The sequence below is a fragment of the Rhizomucor pusillus genome, assembly GCF_041956525.1.
Source record: "Rhizomucor pusillus strain CBS 183.67 unplaced genomic scaffold VTP01scaffold_10, whole genome shotgun sequence".
In the NCBI taxonomy this organism is placed as follows: domain Eukaryota; kingdom Fungi; phylum Mucoromycota; class Mucoromycetes; order Mucorales; family Lichtheimiaceae; genus Rhizomucor; species Rhizomucor pusillus.
Genome location: NW_027192152.1, coordinates 388,801 through 408,497, shown reverse-complemented (window position 1 = coordinate 408,497; position 19,697 = coordinate 388,801). Strand labels below are relative to the sequence as shown.

Sequence of the window (19,697 nt, the reverse complement as noted above, 5' to 3'; positions counted from 1 at the left end):
TCGTAGATGGTGCCATGAGCTGCTGAACGCATCAGAACTTTTCTCTTTGTGTAGTTACTTTGCTTCTCTGTATTTCAATATCCAGCAGCAGCAGTGTTTGGTCCCTGAGTGTTGCGTAAGAATAATGGGATGAACATGCTGACATCTAGTTTACGGACAATAAACAGGGATAATGAGTAATGCTTTATTTATTATCCATGGATATATAATCGATGAGGTGTTCGATAAATGATTAATTAATGGTATCAATCTTGACTACGTTCATCATGATCAGCCGACTGTTTCGGCTTGCGAATTGCTCGTTCGAAACCAGCGTTAATTTCTTCAATGGACTTGCCCTTTGTTTCGGGTATGTAGAACACCGTAAATACAGTAGAACATAAGAGGATGCCGCCGAAAATCAAAAATGAGAATGAATGCAGACGATCCATCAGTACTGGAAATAAGAGACCGATTACAAAGTTTGAAGCCCAGTTGATACTCGTAGCAAGCGCAGTCATTGAGGAAGCTGCGTGGGTAGGTGAGAGCTCAGACGTGATCAGCCAGGGAATGGGACCCAGGCCGATGGCAAAGGATGAAACAAACAAAAAGACGGAAGCTACCAGTAAGCCGTGCACTTGGTAGTAGCCACCAATAGCCAATGTCAATGCAGTGATGCATCCACCTGCCTGTGCGAGTAGAAGCAGGAAACGTCTTCCTAACCGATCGATAAGGGCAACCGAAAGCAGAGTGACTAACAGGTTGACTCCAGAGGTGGCGATTGCCATATAAATGGACGTAGACTGATCAAATGATTCCCGGAAAATAATGGTCGAGTAATACATGACGCCGTTGACCGCAGAAAATTGCTGGACGGCGTGAAGCGTGAGCACCGTCAAGGTGATGCGTCGAACAACAGGATCGGTAAAGAGTTCCCGTATGCCGTAAGCCTTTTTACTCTTTTGCTCCTGGGTCGTCGATATCACTTGTTCCTCAACAGCCGCAGATTTCTTGTCTAGGTCGATCTCCGCAGCAGGTGCGATCGTTCCATCTTGCTGGCCAACAATGATATCATGCAGCTCGTCGTCAACATTGCAGTCCTTTCCACGGAGCTTTTGCAAAGCACATCGGGCATCTTCCTTGCAGTCTATGGAAACCAGGTATCGGGGCGATTCTACGCATAGAGGCATCAAAAAGATTTGCAACACTGCCGGAATTATCACGAGCGCATAGTTGACGCGCCAAAGTGGTACGTTGGAAAGCGGTAGCCCGATCAGATTGGACAAAAGAATGCCGATCACAATATACAGTCTGTCACGTGGGAAATTGGGGGAGGGGGGTTGCGAAGTTTTTAATTTAAACTTGGTTCCATGTCCGTGATAAATTTTCCAGACTTACTGATTAAGCGTGCCCATAGCGCCCCGTCCTTGAATGGTGGATACCTCGCCGTTGTAGGTTGGTGTGGCTACTGATCCCATACCGCATGAAAATCCAGAAAACAATCGTCCAATAACAAACATAGCCGGTGAAGTGGCAAAACACATGAATGCGCCACCGACAATCCATCCAAAATTGTTAAAAGCGATCGTCTTGCGTCGTCCAAAACGCGTTAGAGCTGGACCAGCTAATAAGCTTGACACTAGGCCTCCAATGCAAAACGTAGAGACAGCTACACCCCTTTCCACCGATCCCATGAGTAACGGAAGCAAAAAGTTTTTACCGAGGAGTAGCATTTTACCACAGTAATGAGTCCATAGGCAAGCAATCAGGAAAGATTGAATTATTTACATGGGCACTTCCGTTTGCACATTCATGTGTAGCCGCTCCAGCGATATTTGGCGACCCAATTGTCCATCCTACACTGAAAGATCCAATGCAAGACACCGATACGCAGAATACCATGTATCTCGGAAAGCATGCGAGACGAGAATCCATGTCGGTCGCGATGAAAAGGAAAAAAGATGATCATTTTCCAACAATCCTCCCCCAGTCCTTATTTCTTTGCTATTCCCTTTATTTGTCCTCAGCTCTGTAAACAACCAATCGCTGTTGCGATAAAACAAGCAAGGAATGTTACCTGCCCGGAACTAACACAAATCTTACTTAACAGTAGTGTTACATGACGGTACAGCGACTACTGCTATCCTTTTTATCCCTGGACGATCGCAATGTCTTGAGCTGTTGGAGTCTTTCCCGCGACCGAAATTCGCCTTGCGCAGCTGCACGTTTGTACCATCGCTTAGCTTCGTTGATGTTTGCCTCGACGCCAATTCCTTCTTCTATGTAAGATCCTAGAGCGTACATGGCACGTGTGTCACCCTTTTCAGCAGCGAGTCTGGCCCAGTCGTAAGCCTTCTCGGAATCTTGCGGAAATATGTCGTCTGCACCTGTGAGACACCAGCACGACATTGCTATCTGGGCTTCAGGATCGCCTTGCTCCGCCGCTTCCTTGTACCAATGAATTGAAGACTGCGGATCCACAGGGCAGCCAAGTATTCCTTGCTCGTACGCAAGCCCGAGTTTGTATTGGGAAGGAGCATACCCAAGCTCTGCAGCGCGAGCAAATAACTGAAACGCGAACTCCTCATCTGGTATCAACGAGACTCCGGGAGTTTCCAAAGCTAGTCCCAATTCATGCAATATGCTCGGATCAACGTTGCAGCTTTGTTGCAGTGCACGCTTCAGCCACGAGATTCCCTCGCGCGGCGACGGCTGTTGAGCCAATAGACCCTTTAGTAATATCAATCCCAGCTGGATCATGGCCTCAGTGTGCCCAAAACTGGCTGCCTTGCGGTAAAATTGCATTGCTTTTGCAAAGTCTGCCTTGATTCCTCGTCCTTGCTCGTAACACTCGGCAGCCCTAAAGGTGCAACTGGGATGGCATTGCTTGGAACCCTGCAAGAAGAAGCTCAGCGCTTTGGAATCGCTTGCAATGACTCCGTGCGTGCCTGCGCTGTAGCATTCACCAAGAAAGTACTGTGCATCAGGGCATCCGTACCGACCGAGCGCGGTTGGAATGGCTAGACGCTTGATAATTTTTATGCATGCAGTAACAAGTTCTTGTTTCTCATCCGGCGTTATTTGGCATTCGCCATCCATAATTTCCAATATATCGGCTATCTGTGCGAACTTTGCATCCGGATCATCGACTAGCTGTGTCTGCTTCAGCAGGTGCCGCACAGTATACGCTGTGTGAATAGGTGGGTTGGCGAGTGCTGCATTGAAAGCGGCGAGTGCTTGATCTGAGACTGGAGGTTCTTCTGCTGAACATTTGGGATAAACTTCCGAGTTAGACGGGGAGGAAATGCTCTTCTTTGCTGGTGTTTTTATTTGCTGCTTTTTTGTATCTGGAAGTGGAGGAACAGGCTTGCATCGGCTCGCCCACAGTACAAGCTGGGAATTGTTTTCGTCGTCCGTGCCAGCCGGTGGAGGGAGCGGCGGCGTTGATTCCTTTGCTCTTTGCTCCTTGCTCTCCAGCTCTTTAGTGTCCAGTCGGATCCGTGGATAGCAAGAATCACCCAGTATCGGAGAGATATCCAGACTATCGCGAATCACGCTTGTCCGTAAACCGACCGGCAGCGACGGCAAAGTCTTGGAAAAATGGTTTTTCGGCAGCAATGGAAGACGCGTCGTCTTAGATATTGCGTCTGGCTCAGCTGCTTTCACATCCGTTTCTTGCTTTTTGATTGCGCTCATGACAATTAAACGAAAGGAAAAAAAGCAAATTTAAAATTCTCTTTTTTGCATCGTACTACCTTGTATGATCCATATAATGTATGTTTATTGTTTGCAAAAGAGATCTCGGAAGCTTAATATCAGCTTGAAGTCATCTCTTGTATCTGCACTGCGTCACGGTGGCCCATTAAAAACATTAGATACTAAATATGCTTGAGCCACTGCCATCTGCTCTGAACGTCAATATTTGCATGAAAGCGGTCTACAACTCAGAATATTTATAGGCTCTTGATAACAGCAATAGCATATATATGCAGAACTGTAGCTTCAGGGAACTTGATAAGTTTTATAACCTCAGTTTCGAAACAGAATTCCTATGGCATTAATATTAAACATTCTGAAGAGCTCAATGGAGTTCTTGAATTTTTGCTCTGGTAAGCTTTTTTTGTCTCCTCCCAAATTCGGAAGGCGGCTGTTCGGATTCAAAGTCAGGTGCCGAACAATAAATTTTCTGAATTCACGCTTCTCCGTGCCTCCTTCTCTTTTCTCGTCGACTTTAGCGCAATGGTACGTATCCTATACAAATTATCGAAATGATGAGCCCTCGGCATGTGCAGAGCGTATAAAGGATGGATGATCCATGGATGGATGGATGTATCTATGACAACGAGCAATGCTGCCAAGGACCCGGGAAGAGCTGTCAGTTGGAATGTCAAACTCAATGTCGATTGCCCATTTAGGCTCGTGGTCCCGTCAAACACTTGAAGCGTCTTAACGCTCCCAAACACTGGATGCTTGACAAGCTTTTGGGTATGTTGAAGTTTTCGGTTTTGTGGCAGTCGGGAACAGCATTGTTGTGGGTGTGATGATTTCAAACAAAAAAAGATCAAGCTCAACAGACCGAATATACTTTGGGGAGAAACCGCAATCTGACTTGAATAAGTGAACTGGATCTATGGTGTTGCGTAGTGGGAAGGACATTCGAGATCGTTGTTTACTGATCATACCTTTTTTTGCATTGCAGGCTCCTACGCCCCTAAGCCCAGCTCCGGTCCCCACAAGACCCGCGAATGCTTGCCCTTGATCATTTTCTTGCGCAACCGTCTCAAGTACGCTCTTAACGGTCGTGAAGTCACTGCCATCCTCAAGCAGCGTCTCGTCAAGGTCGACCACCGCGTCCGTACCGACTCCACCTTCCCTGCTGGTTTCATGGGTAAGTTAGTTCTGGGGGAGAGAGTGTGTGTGTTGGGAATGTTATTTCGCGATTGCTGATGGCGAGAGCTTTGACGAATCCCGGATTTTCTTCGTCTTTTCGTTATGAATGGTAGATGTTATTACCATTGAAAAGACTGGTGAGAACTTCCGTCTCGTCTATGACGTTAAAGGTCGCTTCGCCATCCATCGCATCACCGATGAGGAGGCCAAGTACAAGCTCTGCCGCGTCAAGAAGGTTATGGTTGGCAAGAAGGGTATCCCCTACGTCGTCACCCACGATGGTCGCACTATCCGCTACCCCGATCCTTTGATCAAGGCTAACGACACCATCCGCTTCGATTTGGAGAACAACAAGATCACCGACTTTGTCAAGTTCGACACCGGCAACGTCTGCATGGTTACTGGCGGTCGTAACATTGGTCGTGTTGGTGTCATCGTTCACCGTGAACGTCACATTGGTGGTTTCGAAATCGTCCACATCAAGGACTCTTTGGACCGTGTCTTCGCCACCCGTGTCTCCAACGTCTTCATCATTGGTCAAGGTATGTACATGATTTGCATTACTGATTGTTTGTATTTGCGTATCTAACAATGTGCTCGTCTGCAGGCAACAAGCCCTGGATCTCCCTCCCCAGAGGCAAGGGTGTCAAGTTGACCATTGCTGAGGAACGTGACCGCCGCAGAGCCGCTGCTGCCGCTGCTGCCGCTCACTAAATTGCTACATGTTTTCTTTAGTTTTTGAGAAAGTAGGCATAGCATTCTGAATAAATAAGATACGTGGTTGCCGAGCCATTAAAAGAATTATGATTGTGTCTATACGTGTTAATGTGTTCCTGGTTTCCTTTTATGTCCTGACAATGCACCTCGTGGCGGTGTCTTGTGCTGCGTTGCTGCCAGATTGTCATGTTTATAGATCGCTGGCGACATCCTGCTGCGTTGCTGTCTGTGCTGGCCACTGTGCAGCTAGCAGGCCTTGCCCTGTTCTGTAAAGGCTTCTTCCCCTACAAAGTTTATTTGCCTGGCTTTGCAGACGCGGATTCACTGCCTCCTTGGCCCGATGGCAGTTTTGCATCACCGTTCACCGAACCGGCTTTTGATCGTCTCGCAGTTGTCGTTGTAGACGCCCTCCGCAAGTGAGTTCTCATCGCCAAGCAGCTGATCGTCTTTACTGTTCTGACTTTCTGCAGTGATTTTGTTCTCGGTATAGATTCCGGTTTCGACTTTGTAAAGAGGTAAACGTGGCTCACGGACGTGTTGCAGGTTGTATCCTTAACAGTGATTTGACAGCTTAATCGAACGTGGCGAAGCTCTGCCTTACACTGCCCGAGCAACAGCTCCCACCGTCACAATGCCTCGGATCAAAGCGTTGACGACCGGTACAGCATTTTGTAGATATATGCAATATATCTTTGCTAATTAGATATCTTTTGTATATGTTGGAAACGCCAGGTACCATTCCAAGTTTCCTTGATGCAATTTTAAACATTGCGGAATCCGACACCAGCTCTTCGCTTTTGCATCACGATAACTGGGTACATCAATTCCGGCAGAGTGGTAACAGAACCATCTATTTCTACGGTGATGATACATGGATCCGCCTATTCCCAGACGCATTTGCAAAGATGGATGGAACAACTTCGTTTTATGTCTCGGATACCGTGCAAGTCGACCTCAATGTCACGAGGCACATCCGATCTGCGTTCGCTGAACAAGACTGGGACGCCATCATTTTGCATTATCTCGGGTTGGATCACGTTGGACACTTGGGAGGACCGTACAGTCCATTGATGAAGCCAAAGCAAAAGGAAATGGATCAAGTTATTGAGACAATTTATGAGATTGTTGCTCAAGAGGATGCTAAGCGGATAGTACACGATCCTGATGCAAAAGGGACATTGATTGTGCTTTGTGGCGACCACGGAATGAACGAGATGGGAAATCACGGCGGATCGTCTGTTGGCGAAACATCGGCGGTGTGTTTGAAATGTCCTAGATTGTGTGTATCGTGAAAGCATCCTCGTGACTCAATATAGGCTCTAGTCTTTCTTAGTCCTCGGTTTGCATCACGACCGACTCCCTCGCGGCCTTCAGCCGCTCATCTCCGTGATAGCGTACCAACGGTGCTTGGATACCCTGTCGTTGACCAAGTAGATCTAGTACCAACACTCGCATCATTGTTCGGCTTTCCAATCCCAAAGAATAGCTTGGGCAAGATTATACCTGCCATTTTCCAAAAATTGTCTCAAGGTCGGTTGGTTGGTTGGTTAGGGAAAATCGACGATCTGCGCGTATTGAAATAGCCCGAGACATTAATTTCTTTTCCTTACACAGACCCAAACAAGTTGCTTCGAACGCTCCAGGCAAACGCTTATCAGCTCGGATTGTTGCTGGCTGAGATAGACCCAGCAATTGCAGTGTACCTCTCTGACCCATTTTCGTTTGACATCACGCAATACACCGACAACCCGGGCCGCTGGTATGCACAGGCTGTGCATTTGCACCGAGATGTCCTGAGTGGGGATTCACACGTGCTCCAGGAAGCTTTTGAACACTACACCAAAGTAAGCAACGTGTGGATGATTCTAGAGAACGTTTATTTGGTCCCCTTTTGCAAAAGACTTAACAATGGTTCCAGTTCATAGATTTGGCGCAATCGCGGTTGGCGAACACTGCAAGCAACTATGACTTGAGACTCATGGCAACTGGCACCAGTCTTATTATTGGTTGCACAGTGTTCCTCATTGCGTGGAGCAAAAAGGCGACCGAAGGAGTTCGTAGCAGCAACGGAAATGTTTGGAACTTTAGCAAACTATTCTCAATTGTCGGTATATCGGCTTACTGTATTAGTATGTTTGCCAGCAGCTTTGTTGAAGAGGAACACTCACTTTGGTACTACTATGTACAAACACTGTGTTTGCTTTCCGCCGTGCAAAGGTAACACAAGGTTTATCTAGTTATTGTAAGTTTGTTATTTTGACAGTGCCAGTAGTATGCGCCTCGGTGACATCCGCATCCGCGATCGATATTGGTTACTATCGATGCAAATCATACAAATGATCCTGTTTCGAGTATCGACTGTCATCCATTGCTATTCTGCCATGTGGGAGGACAGTATTTGGCACCTTCTTGCACTTGCACTTGTCACGCCTGCCCTGCTTGTTACGGCTAGACTTGTACTTGGAACCGGCGTTGTGGGAACTAATAGCAATGAAGTGACATCCAGCGCAAATTACATCCGATTGCTGTGCAAAGGTGCCTTGATCATGCTGATTTGCTTGACATCTTGCCTAGTGATGGTTTACAAGATCCGAGATGCTACAACTGCAGCACCATCTACATACACTGATGCTCTTGCGAGTCTCATCGAATTCGCTTCTCAGCTGGATCAGGTGCAATTGGGCAGACTCATCTACAACTATGGCGGATCATGCGTCTTTATCGCATGTGGACTCGCATATGTGGATAGACGGGCTACGGATTTGCAACTACGCGACTATGCTAGCAGAACAGGCAAGTGTTTTTTTTTTTTTTTTTTTTTTTTTTTTTTTTTTTTTTTTTTTTTTTTTTTAATTCAATCGACTGCCGTGGACTAGAGCAATTGTGAGGCTGAGTTGCTGAGATGATCCTTGTGTATGCAGGCAAATATCTTGATCTGATGCTATACGTGTGCACCCCTATCTTGGTTCTCTTGACACGGTCGCACAATGCAGTTTTGTTTGTAATCTATTGCATCCAGTTTGAGCTCATGCGCGCCTGGAACCGAGCATTGAGAGCACAAGGCAAGGATCAGCCGCCCTGGCTTGTTGCAACGCAGACGTTATGCATAATTCAGGCAGCATTCTTTGCAACGGGTCATTCAAACTCCATCTCTGCAGTGGACCTTAGCAACGCGTACATTGGTGTGGATGGCTACGATCCAGTGACAATTGGGCTGCTGACGTTCCTTTCAAACTGGTCTACGGCACTCTGGTGGGGAACGGCCGGCTGGATCCTGGTGACGGATATGGCAGATGCATCATCAGCCTGGTGGAACTATTTGGTGGCACTGTCTGCCGTCTTTGGATGCGCTCTTTCGGTGTTATCTGTATCTGTCACTGTACTACGCGAGCACCTGTTCATCTGGACAGTGTTCTCCCCAAAGTACTTGTACCAAATGGCATGGACAGTCTTATTCCATTGGTGTGCGCAGGCGCTGCTAGGTACTATTTTTGTCAAGACTCTGGCTGCTTAATACACAGAAGCACTTGGAATAAATGTACGTATGCAGTGCTACGCCCGTGCACAGAACGAGGAAACGGCAAAATCGACAAAATAGCATCTTTGCTGATGTGGTTCTTTTGCAATTGTGAAAAAGAAAAATGGGCTTTGTACTTTTGTGTACCGCATGGCGAATTTTAGCACGATTTTTCTGAGTCGAAGCGACACGACATCATTAGCTCGTGTTGAAACAGAAAACAAGGGGCGGGGACGAAAACAGCAGTTGGATGGTGCTGTCCACACGACGCGCGCTATTGAGAAGTACAGAGAAGCGTATGGAAACAAAAGTCTAATGCTTTCCTGGAAGGATTTTGCACTGGGGAGAATGAGATTTTTTACTTTTCGGTAAACATCGACGTCATTTGTCCCATTTTTGCAAAATTGTAAAAATCGAGGGCTCCAGGATTGCTCCTTGCTGGGGCGTCTCTGCAACAGGGTGCATGTTTGGTAGCACGGAACCCGTAGAATGGATACTTGCAGCGTCTTTTAGCGGCAAGCGCCGGAATCTGCAGAGAACAAGGTGCATGAAAACATTTCGTTCACAGTAACGCTGATCTTGTCCATATTTGGCAGAATGGAAGGGGGCACGCGGGAGTGTCTTCGCACAAAGTTTTGTCTGCAACGGCATCAATGCGCACGTAGGAGACTCACACACGATTGGCATTGAGGGGAGACGATTTAGAGCAACTCACAGCATGCCAACTAACAGTCAAGACGATGACATTACATGGGAACATTGCTTACTATTTCGTTACTTATCGACCCTCAAACGCGTGAGAACCCTGTCACGCTGTTTCGAGGGCGGCTGCTGTTGTACTTGATATGTATGGAAGCAGACAGAAAGAAGCTACAGTCTCGTTGCTCGAAAAAAAACAGTTATACAAAGCAGGATAAGTCTATGGTATAAAATGGATCTTTCCAACAATGCATCTTCTCGCTTCTTTCTTCTTTTCTTCTTTTCCTTCTATTTCCTTGCCACTTTTCTTACATTCTTGTTATATATTTTATTTTCAAACCTTATACGCTACAGTGGATTATTGTATTTGCCTACATAACTTCACTTTTACCCGATCGAACTCGGGACTGTCAGTCGCCTGCTAGAAGCACGAAAGTAGGGATCCCTGCCAATATGTATGTGTGTACGTGCGGCCCCCACCTATTTTCATTTCAGTTATTTGCCCCCCAAAAAACACACACACCCACACCCACAAATCCGCACAGAGCACAACCACCCATTCCCGGAGGATAGGGCCCCCTTCCGAGATAAATACAACACCCCTCTCTGTTGTTGTTGCTTCATACAAACCATCCCCGCCCGACCTTTCTGCGCACGTGCACCATGTGGATCTATGGTGATACGTGATGTACCGATAGCATCGATTTGCAAGATATATTTCCAAATTATCGGAGCACACACAAAAAATATTTAGAAGCAGCTCTAGCTTCCTTCCTTTACGCGTACAATGGAGAACAAACACGACGGGCGAAGCAATGATATATGTATCTCTCAGAGAGAAAAGAATGACAGCATGTATTTGCAAATCATAGGAGATGATGGACGACGACAGACAAAGTAAGAAAATCAAAGACTTTACACGAAAATGGGATGAAAGAAGGGGAAGAGACAGAAAACAATAGCTTAGCTACCAGCAACCGACGTACATGACTTGTTAAGATTTACGTCCTGTATACATGTAAGCGCGCGCGTGAGTAGAGAGAGGGGCATATGAATGCGAAAATGGAAAAAGAGTTTTTTGGGGGAGAGAGATGAGTAGGAGGAGGAGCAGCAGCAGCAATAGGAAACGAATGGAAAAGGCTGGAAAACAACGAAAAGAAAACAAGAGAAAAAACAATGAAAGACATGGACTTTTTGGCAACGGTTTTTCAGATGGTGCTTCGGACGCTCTTCTTGATGAAGGCGAGCACCTGTGGACCGTTCCTGCACGCAGGTTCGCTCCGGAAATGGCGTCCTCTGGCATCCGATCTTGGAAAGGCTTTGAGGCAGCATGGACAGACATATGGCTTGACTCCTGTGTGTGTACGACGATGCCGGTCGAGATCGTGTCGTCTGGAGAACGATCGCGAGCAGAATTCGCATTCGTGTGGTCGAGACGGATACTTGGATTGCGGATGCTGGTATTCCTCTGCTAATGCTTCTTCTTCATCGCTTGTATTAATCATCATCTGCTTCGCGTCACAGTAATTATCTGCTTCAGGATACGATTGTGGCGGTGTTGGCATTTCATACGGTGCCTGCCATGAGTACCAGGAACCTCTGCATGGCGATGGTGATAGTAGCAACGGTGCCGGCGACGATTGTGGCCACATCAATACTTCTGTCTCTGGTACCGGTGGATGGCTCAGGTATGCTTGCTGAAGTTGTAGCTGTTGTTGCTCTTGTTCAGATGGAACGCAGTATCCATCGCAATCCATGTATACAAACATTTGTTGCTGAGGAGGACTAGGATAACTAGTAGCCATAGCGATAGCAAAAAGACAAATGAACAAGAAGAGAAAGAGAAGGTGAGGGAGAAAGACAAAGAGAGCACAAGAATCCAGTCAGAAAAAACGAAAGCAAAAAAGTTTGGAAGAGAGAGAGAGAGAGAAAGAGAAGGAAGAATGGGCCTATGTATGTGACTTTATATAGCAGGAGACAGAGCGCGCGTCGTTTTTGTGTGCGTGTGTGCGCACACAAGTTATTATTGTGATCACAAAAAACAAAGGAGATAATGCAAAGAGATCAGCAAACTGAGACCTGAAGTGTCCCCATTGATTGTACGAAAACAGCCACCACATTTTTTATAACATCACATCCTTTGTTTGCTAAGGATGAAATAACAAGAATGGAAAGTACGCGAGTAAATACAAGAAGCTTAAAATGAATACTTTTCAGAGTATAGCTACTCGACTTTTCACGTGAGATCACCAGTCGCTCATCCTTTTTCTCGGGCAGAATCCTATCCCGGATATGTATTTGAGTGGTATTGAATACAGCGCGGTGATCATCTGGCTGACAACAGGGGAAGAAAAAGATGACAGGAAATGTCCCTTTTGTAACTTTTTTCTCATTGCAGTTTCACCAACCGGACTACTTCCGGAGACACGCGGTAGGGTTTTCAAAAAAAGAAAAATGTAATGGTAATAATGGCGTCAATCTATGATAGCGTCTTTTACGATGCTCGATCTAACAAGCCAGAATGCCGCAACAACGCAGTCGTATCAACATTCGACCTGCCGCGAAATTGCTTCCAAACTTCCTTCGGCGCGGTTCCGCCACCCAGAGCCAAGATAGTGTCACGGTACCGTTTTCCTATTTGTGATTTCGCCGAGGTTTCCTCAAACGCCGCATAGGCATCGGCAGAGTAGGTCTCGGACCATTTGTAACTATGGAGCTCTCATGTGAGCCAGAGAAACACATATTGGTTGAGTTTGCACCCGCTCGTTACCTGTAATATCCAGCGCTGTAGCCACCTCCAAAGATATGGCTGAAGCTGCATAGGAACCGATCCTCCGGTAATCGAGGTACCAACGTGGTCTTCTTTGCAATTTCAGCATCCACATCAAACACCGATTGTCCAGCCTTTAGCTGGTTCGAGTGAAGTGCAAGATCGACTTTGGCAAAGTGTAACTATGGCAAGAATGTCAGTGGCTCGCTGATCGATCTGTTTGTACAGCAAATAGTGACGTTTGCTGCTGCTGCTGCTCTCGCCACTACTCCTCCTACTTTACCTGTCGAAGCATCGCCATGCCACTCAAAAACTTGCGACTGTTCACTAGCGCATTGATCATGTCCTCTGGCATCGCTTCCCCGGTCTTGTAGTGGCCTGATAAGCGACGGAGCCATTCTGGCTCGCTGCAAAAGTTTTCCATAAACTGCGATGCCACCTGCATTGTTTGTTGGTTTCGCGAATACCATATTCAGTAAAGAACGTTCTGAATGTACCCCACATCAAAACCTTACCTCTACAAAGTCCCACTCAATACCGTTGATTCCGGACGCGTCCGGGTACTCTACCCGGGTCATCATCTAACAAGAAATCAATCAGTCTCAAGTGACAGGTGGACTGTGCACCACCCGGGTGGGGGGGGGGCCAGGTGCTCAGGGGATTAACTCACATGCTGCAAGCAATGACCAAACTCGTGGAACAGAGTTTCGACATCTCTAAACTTCATCAATGATGGTTCAACGGCTGACTGCGGGATCGGTTGGTTGCAAATAAGGTATGCTATTGAGAAGATATGTCGTTAACCAGTTAGGAATATTCCGCGCGAACATTTGTTCCCTTTGGAGCCGGTAACTCACCCACAGGTAGCGTCACTTGGCCATCCGCATGCCGGGTTCGTGTCGTCACGGTATCCATCCAGGCACCGCTTCGTTTCTCGGATGGACGCACGTAAAAGTCACCGTAAAAGTATGCCTTAGTCTCGCCGTTCTCGGATACCTTGAAGACCTTGACATCCTCATGCCATGTGGTGATATTCATCTCTTTCATTTCCAAAGGACTCAATTCCTGCACTTGGATACCAAGCACCTCGTTTGTAACGTCAAAGAGGCCCTGGAGCACCTTGGGAAATGCAAAGTATTGCGAAATCGTTTCTTCGTCATACTTGAACAGAAATTTACGATACTGCTCTGACACATATGTCACGTCCCAAGGAGCCAGCGGCGTCGGATGGTTGAGCTCCTTGGCTGCGAAATCGGTCAAACTCTGCAATTCCTGCTTTGCATGCTCAATGGAAGATTCAAACAAAGTGTCGATCAATTCCTCGGCAGCAGGTAACGTCTCGGCCATCTTTACAGAAAGCGACAGATCGGCGTGAGAGCCATACCCTAGCAACTGTGCTTTTTCTTGACGAAGGCCGAGTATTTCGTTGATTATAGGTTCGTTGTTTAGTGATCCTTCAGATGCCTTTGTGATGTTGGCCCTGTAGATCTATTTCCCCGCATTTCCAAAGGATTCGTTTAGTGCCGAAACCGATAAAGTTTGTTTAGCAACGGATCACCGAACCTTCTCCCGCAATTCTCGATTGCTGCAATTCATCATGAACGGACCGTAAATAGGAAAATCAAGTGTGATGCAATATCCCTCCTTGACGCCAAGGCGCTCTCCGTTCTTGCGCAAAGTTTCCAGAAACGTCTCAGAGCATCCTTGCAATTCAGACTTATCAGTGACGACGTGCTTGAATGCCTTGGTAGCATCGAGGACGTTGTTGTTGAAGGCCAAGGAGAGTTGTGATAGGCGTTCCGAGATTTCATTGAACCGTTTCTTTTCAGCTGAATCCTCAGGGAATGCAATACCGGCATTCTTCATAGCTCGAAGAGCCTTGTCAACGATCCGTTTCTGAACGCTGTCCAGCTTGTTCCATTCATCCGAGTTTTTGAGAGCTTCCAATGCCTTGTACTTTGGTACCGATTGATTCATCAACAAGCTCAGCTTTACGAATTTGGGCTGCATTTCACGATTTTGCGGTTAGCGCCACTATACAATCTACGCACATGTATATGTAATGCTTGCCTGGATCTTTTCAATAGTCTCTCGCAGTTCAGACGAGTTCTTTACGCCATTCAAATGGGAAAGAATCCCAAAGGCTCGAGAGATTTCTTCCTCGAGTTCTGCCACTGCAATGTAAAATACAACATCGCGTCAGAAACCAACCATTATCTTTAAGAATATACTACTATGCAGAGACAAGATGTAAATAAACATTTTGCTTACGTACATTTACCAATTGTTCCGTCCCAAGTAGGCTCAAAATGCTTTTCCATATCCAAAAACTTTGCTTGTGCAGCGTCTAGCAATTGCTCAAAGACAGGTACAGCCTGACCAGGCTGGCACTGCGTCAATGCCTTTTGGAAATCGGGGAAGAGCTTCCATTGAACAAAAGCAGATTGCTTGTAGCTTGCATCGGTCACGGTCGCCAGGTGCCTGGTAATGACACCAAGACGATCGCCAGCAAATGTCATTCTCCTGGATGGTCCTGCTGCTCGAGACAGGATAGTCGCTGGACGCACTCGGGTAGACGCGGCGCGTACGGTCATTGCCGTGACACCTCTGTGTAAATCTGTGCGACGGGCACCCCTGGTTGTTGCTGCTGCTGCTGCTCTAAACATTTCTTTCACACACACGCACACAACACAGAATTCTAAGCTGGCAGAAATTGCTGGTCTGGAAAACCGCTCAAAAGGACAATCCGACCCGGAACTCAGTTACGTTTCGGCTGCTGCTGTGATGGCATATCGAGTATTACAGTGTTTAGATGCACATCGTTGAATACTAACGATATCCTAAACGTAATGCGATACTGCTTACATAGGCATTCAGTATGTAGATATCTATCCAGAGTATGCTAGGTTAGTAAGGAGCATATTCAGTGTGATGTGTAACTGTCTTTTGTTATGCCATTTACACATAACGCTTATGTACTCAACTCTTAAGAGCTGATCGATCATGTAAAGTTCCGATGGGAAACCTGACGACGAAACCTTGTTTGACAGATTGTATGTACAAACACTGAAAAATCTCATGATATGATGTCACATTACACCAAAACTTTCTGCTCATTCCCCATGGATCGAAGGTGTGCCTTGCATAAATGAAGTACGTACTTGAAAAATTACGATAAGAAGGGATGAATATGATATCACTTACTACGGACTCCGTGGAAAAACACCTTGAATAAAATTGCAAAGGTTTGCACTGTCGTCAGGATGCATAGATTGCCATTCTCAGGCTTGGAGATGTCAATTAACTTGCATGATAAACTCCAAGGCAAATAATTCGTGTACCCAGCAGTACAGTGCCTTTCTGCATTGAACCCGAACAAAGATATCGTTATCTGCGCGGTTCCATTCAATATGCATATCGAATGCTATCCTGTTCCACCCACCAATATTTATTGGAGAAGAAAAGAATATGTATCCAGATAGATAACATTGTCAAGATGGTTAAAATTCCTTTTCCTGATAATAATTTTTCCAGTTCTTTGCATAGCAGCAAAAACGCGTCTGCGCGCCTGTAGGGGTAGTGGGTGAACATGCCACACAGTCCAGTATCAAGAACGAAACCGTCGCTCGATCCTTTGCCACTATTAACTCGATCAGCAACAGCCAAAAGCAATCTGTACAAGGATCTCGATCATCTCGAAGAATCTGTGAATGCAGAGTTTCGGCAGTATGTGGCCGATACACTTGCAGCAAAGGACGCCTTTTCGAGCGAGAGCGTACGAACCAACAGCGGCGATGGTGATCTTCTACGTGCTCTTGAGCATCTCTCCATGGTATCCAACGAGGAACTGGAGGATCAGCAGCATCGGCACCAGCATGCTTCTCGAGAAAGCCTGGTTTCTGGCCGGGACGTAGAGGACGATGATGAAGAAGCAGAAGAAACCGGAGAGTCACTACCAGAACGCGTAGTGTCTCCAGGCCAATACTTTGGAGCTAGGTCATTACCTTTAGAATCTTTCAATGAATTATGGACAGATCAACAGCGACAGGTGTGTATAAGTATAACTTATCATTCAGTTTGAAGCATGTAAATTTCCTCACTTGCTGCTTGACAGCCTTCACCGACTTCACCTTCACTGCAGCAACGACGTAAAGAAAAACGGAGAACAAGCAAGAGAGATTTGATATCTGACCCATTATGGCAAACTTTTGCAAGTAGAGAAATGCAGAATATTTGTCTGAAAAAAGATCAGAACTAACAATAGAGGTACTCATAGAAAGCACTGCCTTTACGACTTTCCCATCACGACCTTGACATCAATATGGATCTGATTCATTCTCTATCTCAACCACGGCATTCCAACAGTAAATCATCCACCACCATTTCCTCCTACTTTCACCATAATTCCCAAAAAGAAATACCTTCTGCCCGGCAGAGCACTGCAACAACGCAATCCCAGAGATCAACTGAAGAACCGCAGCAGTTACTATATTCTGTTGAGCCCAAGCATATCGAACTGAAACCGGACAAGATATCCGGTAAAGCAACAGCGACGTTCAGTATTCAGAACTACAGCACAAAACATCCATGTACTTATTCGTTATTCAGTGCCCACGGTCGACTCAAATTTAGCAACAATGGACAAGGCAGCGTCTCTCCAGGCGAACGCACAGACATTGTCGTCCAGTTGCGCAGTATATTCATCCGGGATGTCGCAGTCGATACTGCATTGGTGCTGGTGGATGGCAAATACTCGGAGCAAGTGAAGGTGACGTTGCCGCACCAGTTTCGTAACAACAGCAGCAACGACCCCGATTGTCCCATGTGTGCCCTTGAACGTAAATGTTTGAGCGTTTAGTGATTGTAATGACCAAAAAAGGAAAACTTGACATTCAACAGACATCAAATGAAGTGGGTGCGTCTGCGGGTGCGAAACGAAGAGGAGGGTAATATATATCTATGTACATGTACATGCGCAATTCTTTTGCGTTCTTCTTCTACCACGAGGCCTTCTTGACACCAGGAAGCTCGCCATTGAGAGCCTTTAATCGGAATTGCGTTCGGCACAACTTGAATTCTCGAATGATACCTCGTCCGTGGCCGGTAAGCGCGCAGCGATTGTGAATGTAGGCAGGCGATGATTGCTTTGGCATGCTGTTGAGAGCGAGTTGTGCCTGGTGGCGGACACGCGCAGGCAAAGTCTCGTTGCGGGTAATGTAGCGGTAAGCTTGGCGAGTAACTTCGTTGTCGGCAAGAAGCTGGCGAGCTTTCAAATCACGGAGGATACGAATGCGCATCGTTTTTTGTCTTTTCGAGATTGTGAAAACCAAAGTGCCAAAGTGGACGAGACCTTGACAACCAAAACACAAATTTTCAGCTCCGCAAATTTTCTTCCCGACATTCATTGTCGTTGCCCACTACTGCCAGCATCCCAATAATACAATATGTCCCTGCCAGTAGGCTATATTATTTGTAAAGAAAGCTACGCGAATGGGAAAATAGAAAAACATGGAAGAATAGATATATGTTTCATTAATGGATATAACGAGAGTATTGTCAAATGAAGCCTTCTTAATTTCTTCTTCAAGAATCCAAGGCCCGCACTAGCTACGCAAAAAGATGCTGTAATTGTTTAGGAGGGTCCAGGGTGCTGCGCAAGATATGCGATTGATGTCAGCTACGTAAGATACGAATTCTATCCGGAGAAAAAGGAACGGTTACGGGTATTTGCCTGTTTTTGGTATTCGGCGGGCAGCAAAAGGCGGTCAAAGCACTGTGAAACGCAGCCAATTGGCACAGTGACATCCGTGTGTTGCAAACCCCTCCCACTTATGCCAGCATCAGCCCATTTTTTCCTTCTTTCTGCTGAATCCATCACTTCTCCTTTATTACGGTCTAGAAAACAAATAATTTTTGATGATGGATATTCCAGCATCTCACAATATATCGTTCCTGGTGATGGACGCCTACAATGGTTTCCAGCAGCAGCAGCAGCAGCCAATTGCAGTGTCTCCACAGAGTGTATCTTCGTCCGGATCATCGCCTATCTCTCCACCGCTGTCATCGTTGTCGATATCGCCTCAAGAGGGAGGAGGGTTTCTCAATGCACCGCCATTCATCGAACGACGGCAGAAGAACGTGAGCAACTTTATCAACAAACTGTACAATATTGTGAACGATGACTCGCGTTACGCGCATTTAATCGCATGGGGACCCAACGGAACGTCGTTTGTCATCACCAGCGCTAGACTTTTTGCCCAGAATGTACTTCCCGAGTACTTTAAACACGACAATTTTGCTAGCTTTGTTCGGCAGCTCAACATGTAAGTTTGATCTTTTTGTAATTACTTCTTGCTATTACATTTCTAATTGATGATAAAAAAGGTATGGATTCCGCAAAGTCAACAAGTCTCCTCGGGGCAAACGCGGGACGGACGAGGACGAGATATGGGAGTTCCAGCATCCCCAATTCCGTCGCGATCGTCGAGACTTGCTTCCAGAGATCAAGCGGAAATCCGTAGATTCCGATGCGCTTCGGCGAGAGACAGGCGACATGCAGTCCACATTTGCAGCTATGCAGGCCGCACAGGCGCAGATGCAGCAGAAATTTCAAGTTCTGCAGCAGAACTTTTCAAACTTGCTGCAAGGTTTCGAAGAATTAAAGAGGAACCAGATGCAGATTCAAATTGGGATACGAAAACTTCTGCAGTACCAACAAGGTGTTCATCAAAACCAGCAGCCAAACTTGACGCCGACGGCAGCAGCAGCAGATACAAGCGGCGCCGGTGGTGGAAATCCTCAAGTGTTTATCACTACCCCCGATATTCTTCAACAGGCTCAATCTCGTCACGATTTCGACGCTGCCGTGAACACCCCGTTACCGCCAAGTCCCGTCCCAAATGAATACTATAGCCCGACCGCAGCCTCACCATCCATGTACCATAGCCAGCCTGTCGAGCACATCATGCAGCAACAGCCTCAGCCGTTTAAAGTCGAACAGCTTCCTGAAGATACCTACAGCGATAATTTACACTATACGTTTCAGCAGTAGTAGAACAGAAAAGTGCCGTTGTAAAGAAGAAGATATTTATAAATCTTATGCATATATAATCAGCAGTTTCATCG

The 19,697-nt window shown here is 46.4% G+C and overlaps 9 protein-coding genes across 9 annotated transcripts; 4 read left to right on the top strand and 5 right to left on the bottom strand.

The window, feature by feature from the left end:
- Nucleotides 1–245: 245 nt before the first annotated feature.
- VTP01DRAFT_1145 (uncharacterized protein) lies at nucleotides 246–1,914 on the bottom strand (the record flags this gene model as incomplete). Its single annotated transcript, XM_069379463.1, has 3 exons — nucleotides 246–1,290; nucleotides 1,378–1,656; nucleotides 1,718–1,914. 3 exons carry the CDS (start codon nucleotides 1,912–1,914, stop codon nucleotides 246–248), a joined length of 1,521 nt encoding a protein of 506 aa, XP_069238553.1.
- Nucleotides 1,915–2,094: 180 nt separating this feature from the next.
- Nucleotides 2,095–3,675, bottom strand: VTP01DRAFT_1144 (uncharacterized protein; the record flags this gene model as incomplete). The annotated part of the gene is made up of 1 exon (XM_069379462.1): nucleotides 2,095–3,675. The coding sequence occupies one exon, from the start codon at nucleotides 3,673–3,675 to the stop codon at nucleotides 2,095–2,097; it is 1,581 nt and encodes a 526-aa protein (XP_069238552.1).
- Nucleotides 3,676–4,218: 543 nt separating this feature from the next.
- Nucleotides 4,219–5,583, top strand: VTP01DRAFT_1143 (40S ribosomal protein eS4; the record flags this gene model as incomplete). The annotated part of the gene is made up of 5 exons (XM_069379461.1): nucleotides 4,219–4,221; nucleotides 4,395–4,464; nucleotides 4,679–4,867; nucleotides 4,983–5,411; nucleotides 5,477–5,583. The coding sequence occupies 5 exons, from the start codon at nucleotides 4,219–4,221 to the stop codon at nucleotides 5,581–5,583; spliced, it is 798 nt and encodes a 265-aa protein (XP_069238551.1).
- Nucleotides 5,584–5,772: 189 nt separating this feature from the next.
- VTP01DRAFT_1142 (uncharacterized protein) lies at nucleotides 5,773–9,100 on the top strand (the record flags this gene model as incomplete). The annotated part of the gene is made up of 9 exons (XM_069379460.1): nucleotides 5,773–6,002; nucleotides 6,057–6,101; nucleotides 6,157–6,257; nucleotides 6,319–6,842; nucleotides 6,903–7,128; nucleotides 7,201–7,430; nucleotides 7,505–7,803; nucleotides 7,850–8,385; nucleotides 8,508–9,100. 9 exons carry the CDS (start codon nucleotides 5,773–5,775, stop codon nucleotides 9,098–9,100), a joined length of 2,784 nt encoding a protein of 927 aa, XP_069238550.1.
- A 1,910-nt stretch (nucleotides 9,101–11,010) lies between these two features.
- Nucleotides 11,011–11,607, bottom strand: VTP01DRAFT_1141 (uncharacterized protein; the record flags this gene model as incomplete). Its single annotated transcript, XM_069379459.1, has 1 exon — nucleotides 11,011–11,607. One exon carries the CDS (start codon nucleotides 11,605–11,607, stop codon nucleotides 11,011–11,013), a length of 597 nt encoding a protein of 198 aa, XP_069238549.1.
- Nucleotides 11,608–12,296: 689 nt separating this feature from the next.
- On the bottom strand, nucleotides 12,297–15,166 carry VTP01DRAFT_1140 (uncharacterized protein; the record flags this gene model as incomplete). The annotated part of the gene is made up of 9 exons (XM_069379458.1): nucleotides 12,297–12,510; nucleotides 12,573–12,754; nucleotides 12,856–13,011; nucleotides 13,088–13,153; nucleotides 13,243–13,352; nucleotides 13,430–14,060; nucleotides 14,136–14,576; nucleotides 14,643–14,746; nucleotides 14,848–15,166. The coding sequence occupies 9 exons, from the start codon at nucleotides 15,164–15,166 to the stop codon at nucleotides 12,297–12,299; spliced, it is 2,223 nt and encodes a 740-aa protein (XP_069238548.1).
- A 995-nt stretch (nucleotides 15,167–16,161) lies between these two features.
- Nucleotides 16,162–17,430, top strand: VTP01DRAFT_1139 (uncharacterized protein; the record flags this gene model as incomplete). The annotated part of the gene is made up of 3 exons (XM_069379456.1): nucleotides 16,162–16,620; nucleotides 16,687–16,782; nucleotides 16,849–17,430. 3 exons carry the CDS (start codon nucleotides 16,162–16,164, stop codon nucleotides 17,428–17,430), a joined length of 1,137 nt encoding a protein of 378 aa, XP_069238547.1.
- Nucleotides 17,431–17,569: 139 nt separating this feature from the next.
- On the bottom strand, nucleotides 17,570–17,869 carry VTP01DRAFT_1138 (mitochondrial 37S ribosomal protein uS14m; the record flags this gene model as incomplete). The annotated part of the gene is made up of 1 exon (XM_069379455.1): nucleotides 17,570–17,869. The coding sequence occupies one exon, from the start codon at nucleotides 17,867–17,869 to the stop codon at nucleotides 17,570–17,572; it is 300 nt and encodes a 99-aa protein (XP_069238546.1).
- Nucleotides 17,870–18,488: 619 nt separating this feature from the next.
- VTP01DRAFT_1137 (uncharacterized protein) lies at nucleotides 18,489–19,623 on the top strand (the record flags this gene model as incomplete). Its single annotated transcript, XM_069379454.1, has 2 exons — nucleotides 18,489–18,895; nucleotides 18,957–19,623. 2 exons carry the CDS (start codon nucleotides 18,489–18,491, stop codon nucleotides 19,621–19,623), a joined length of 1,074 nt encoding a protein of 357 aa, XP_069238545.1.
- Nucleotides 19,624–19,697: the final 74 nt, after the last annotated feature.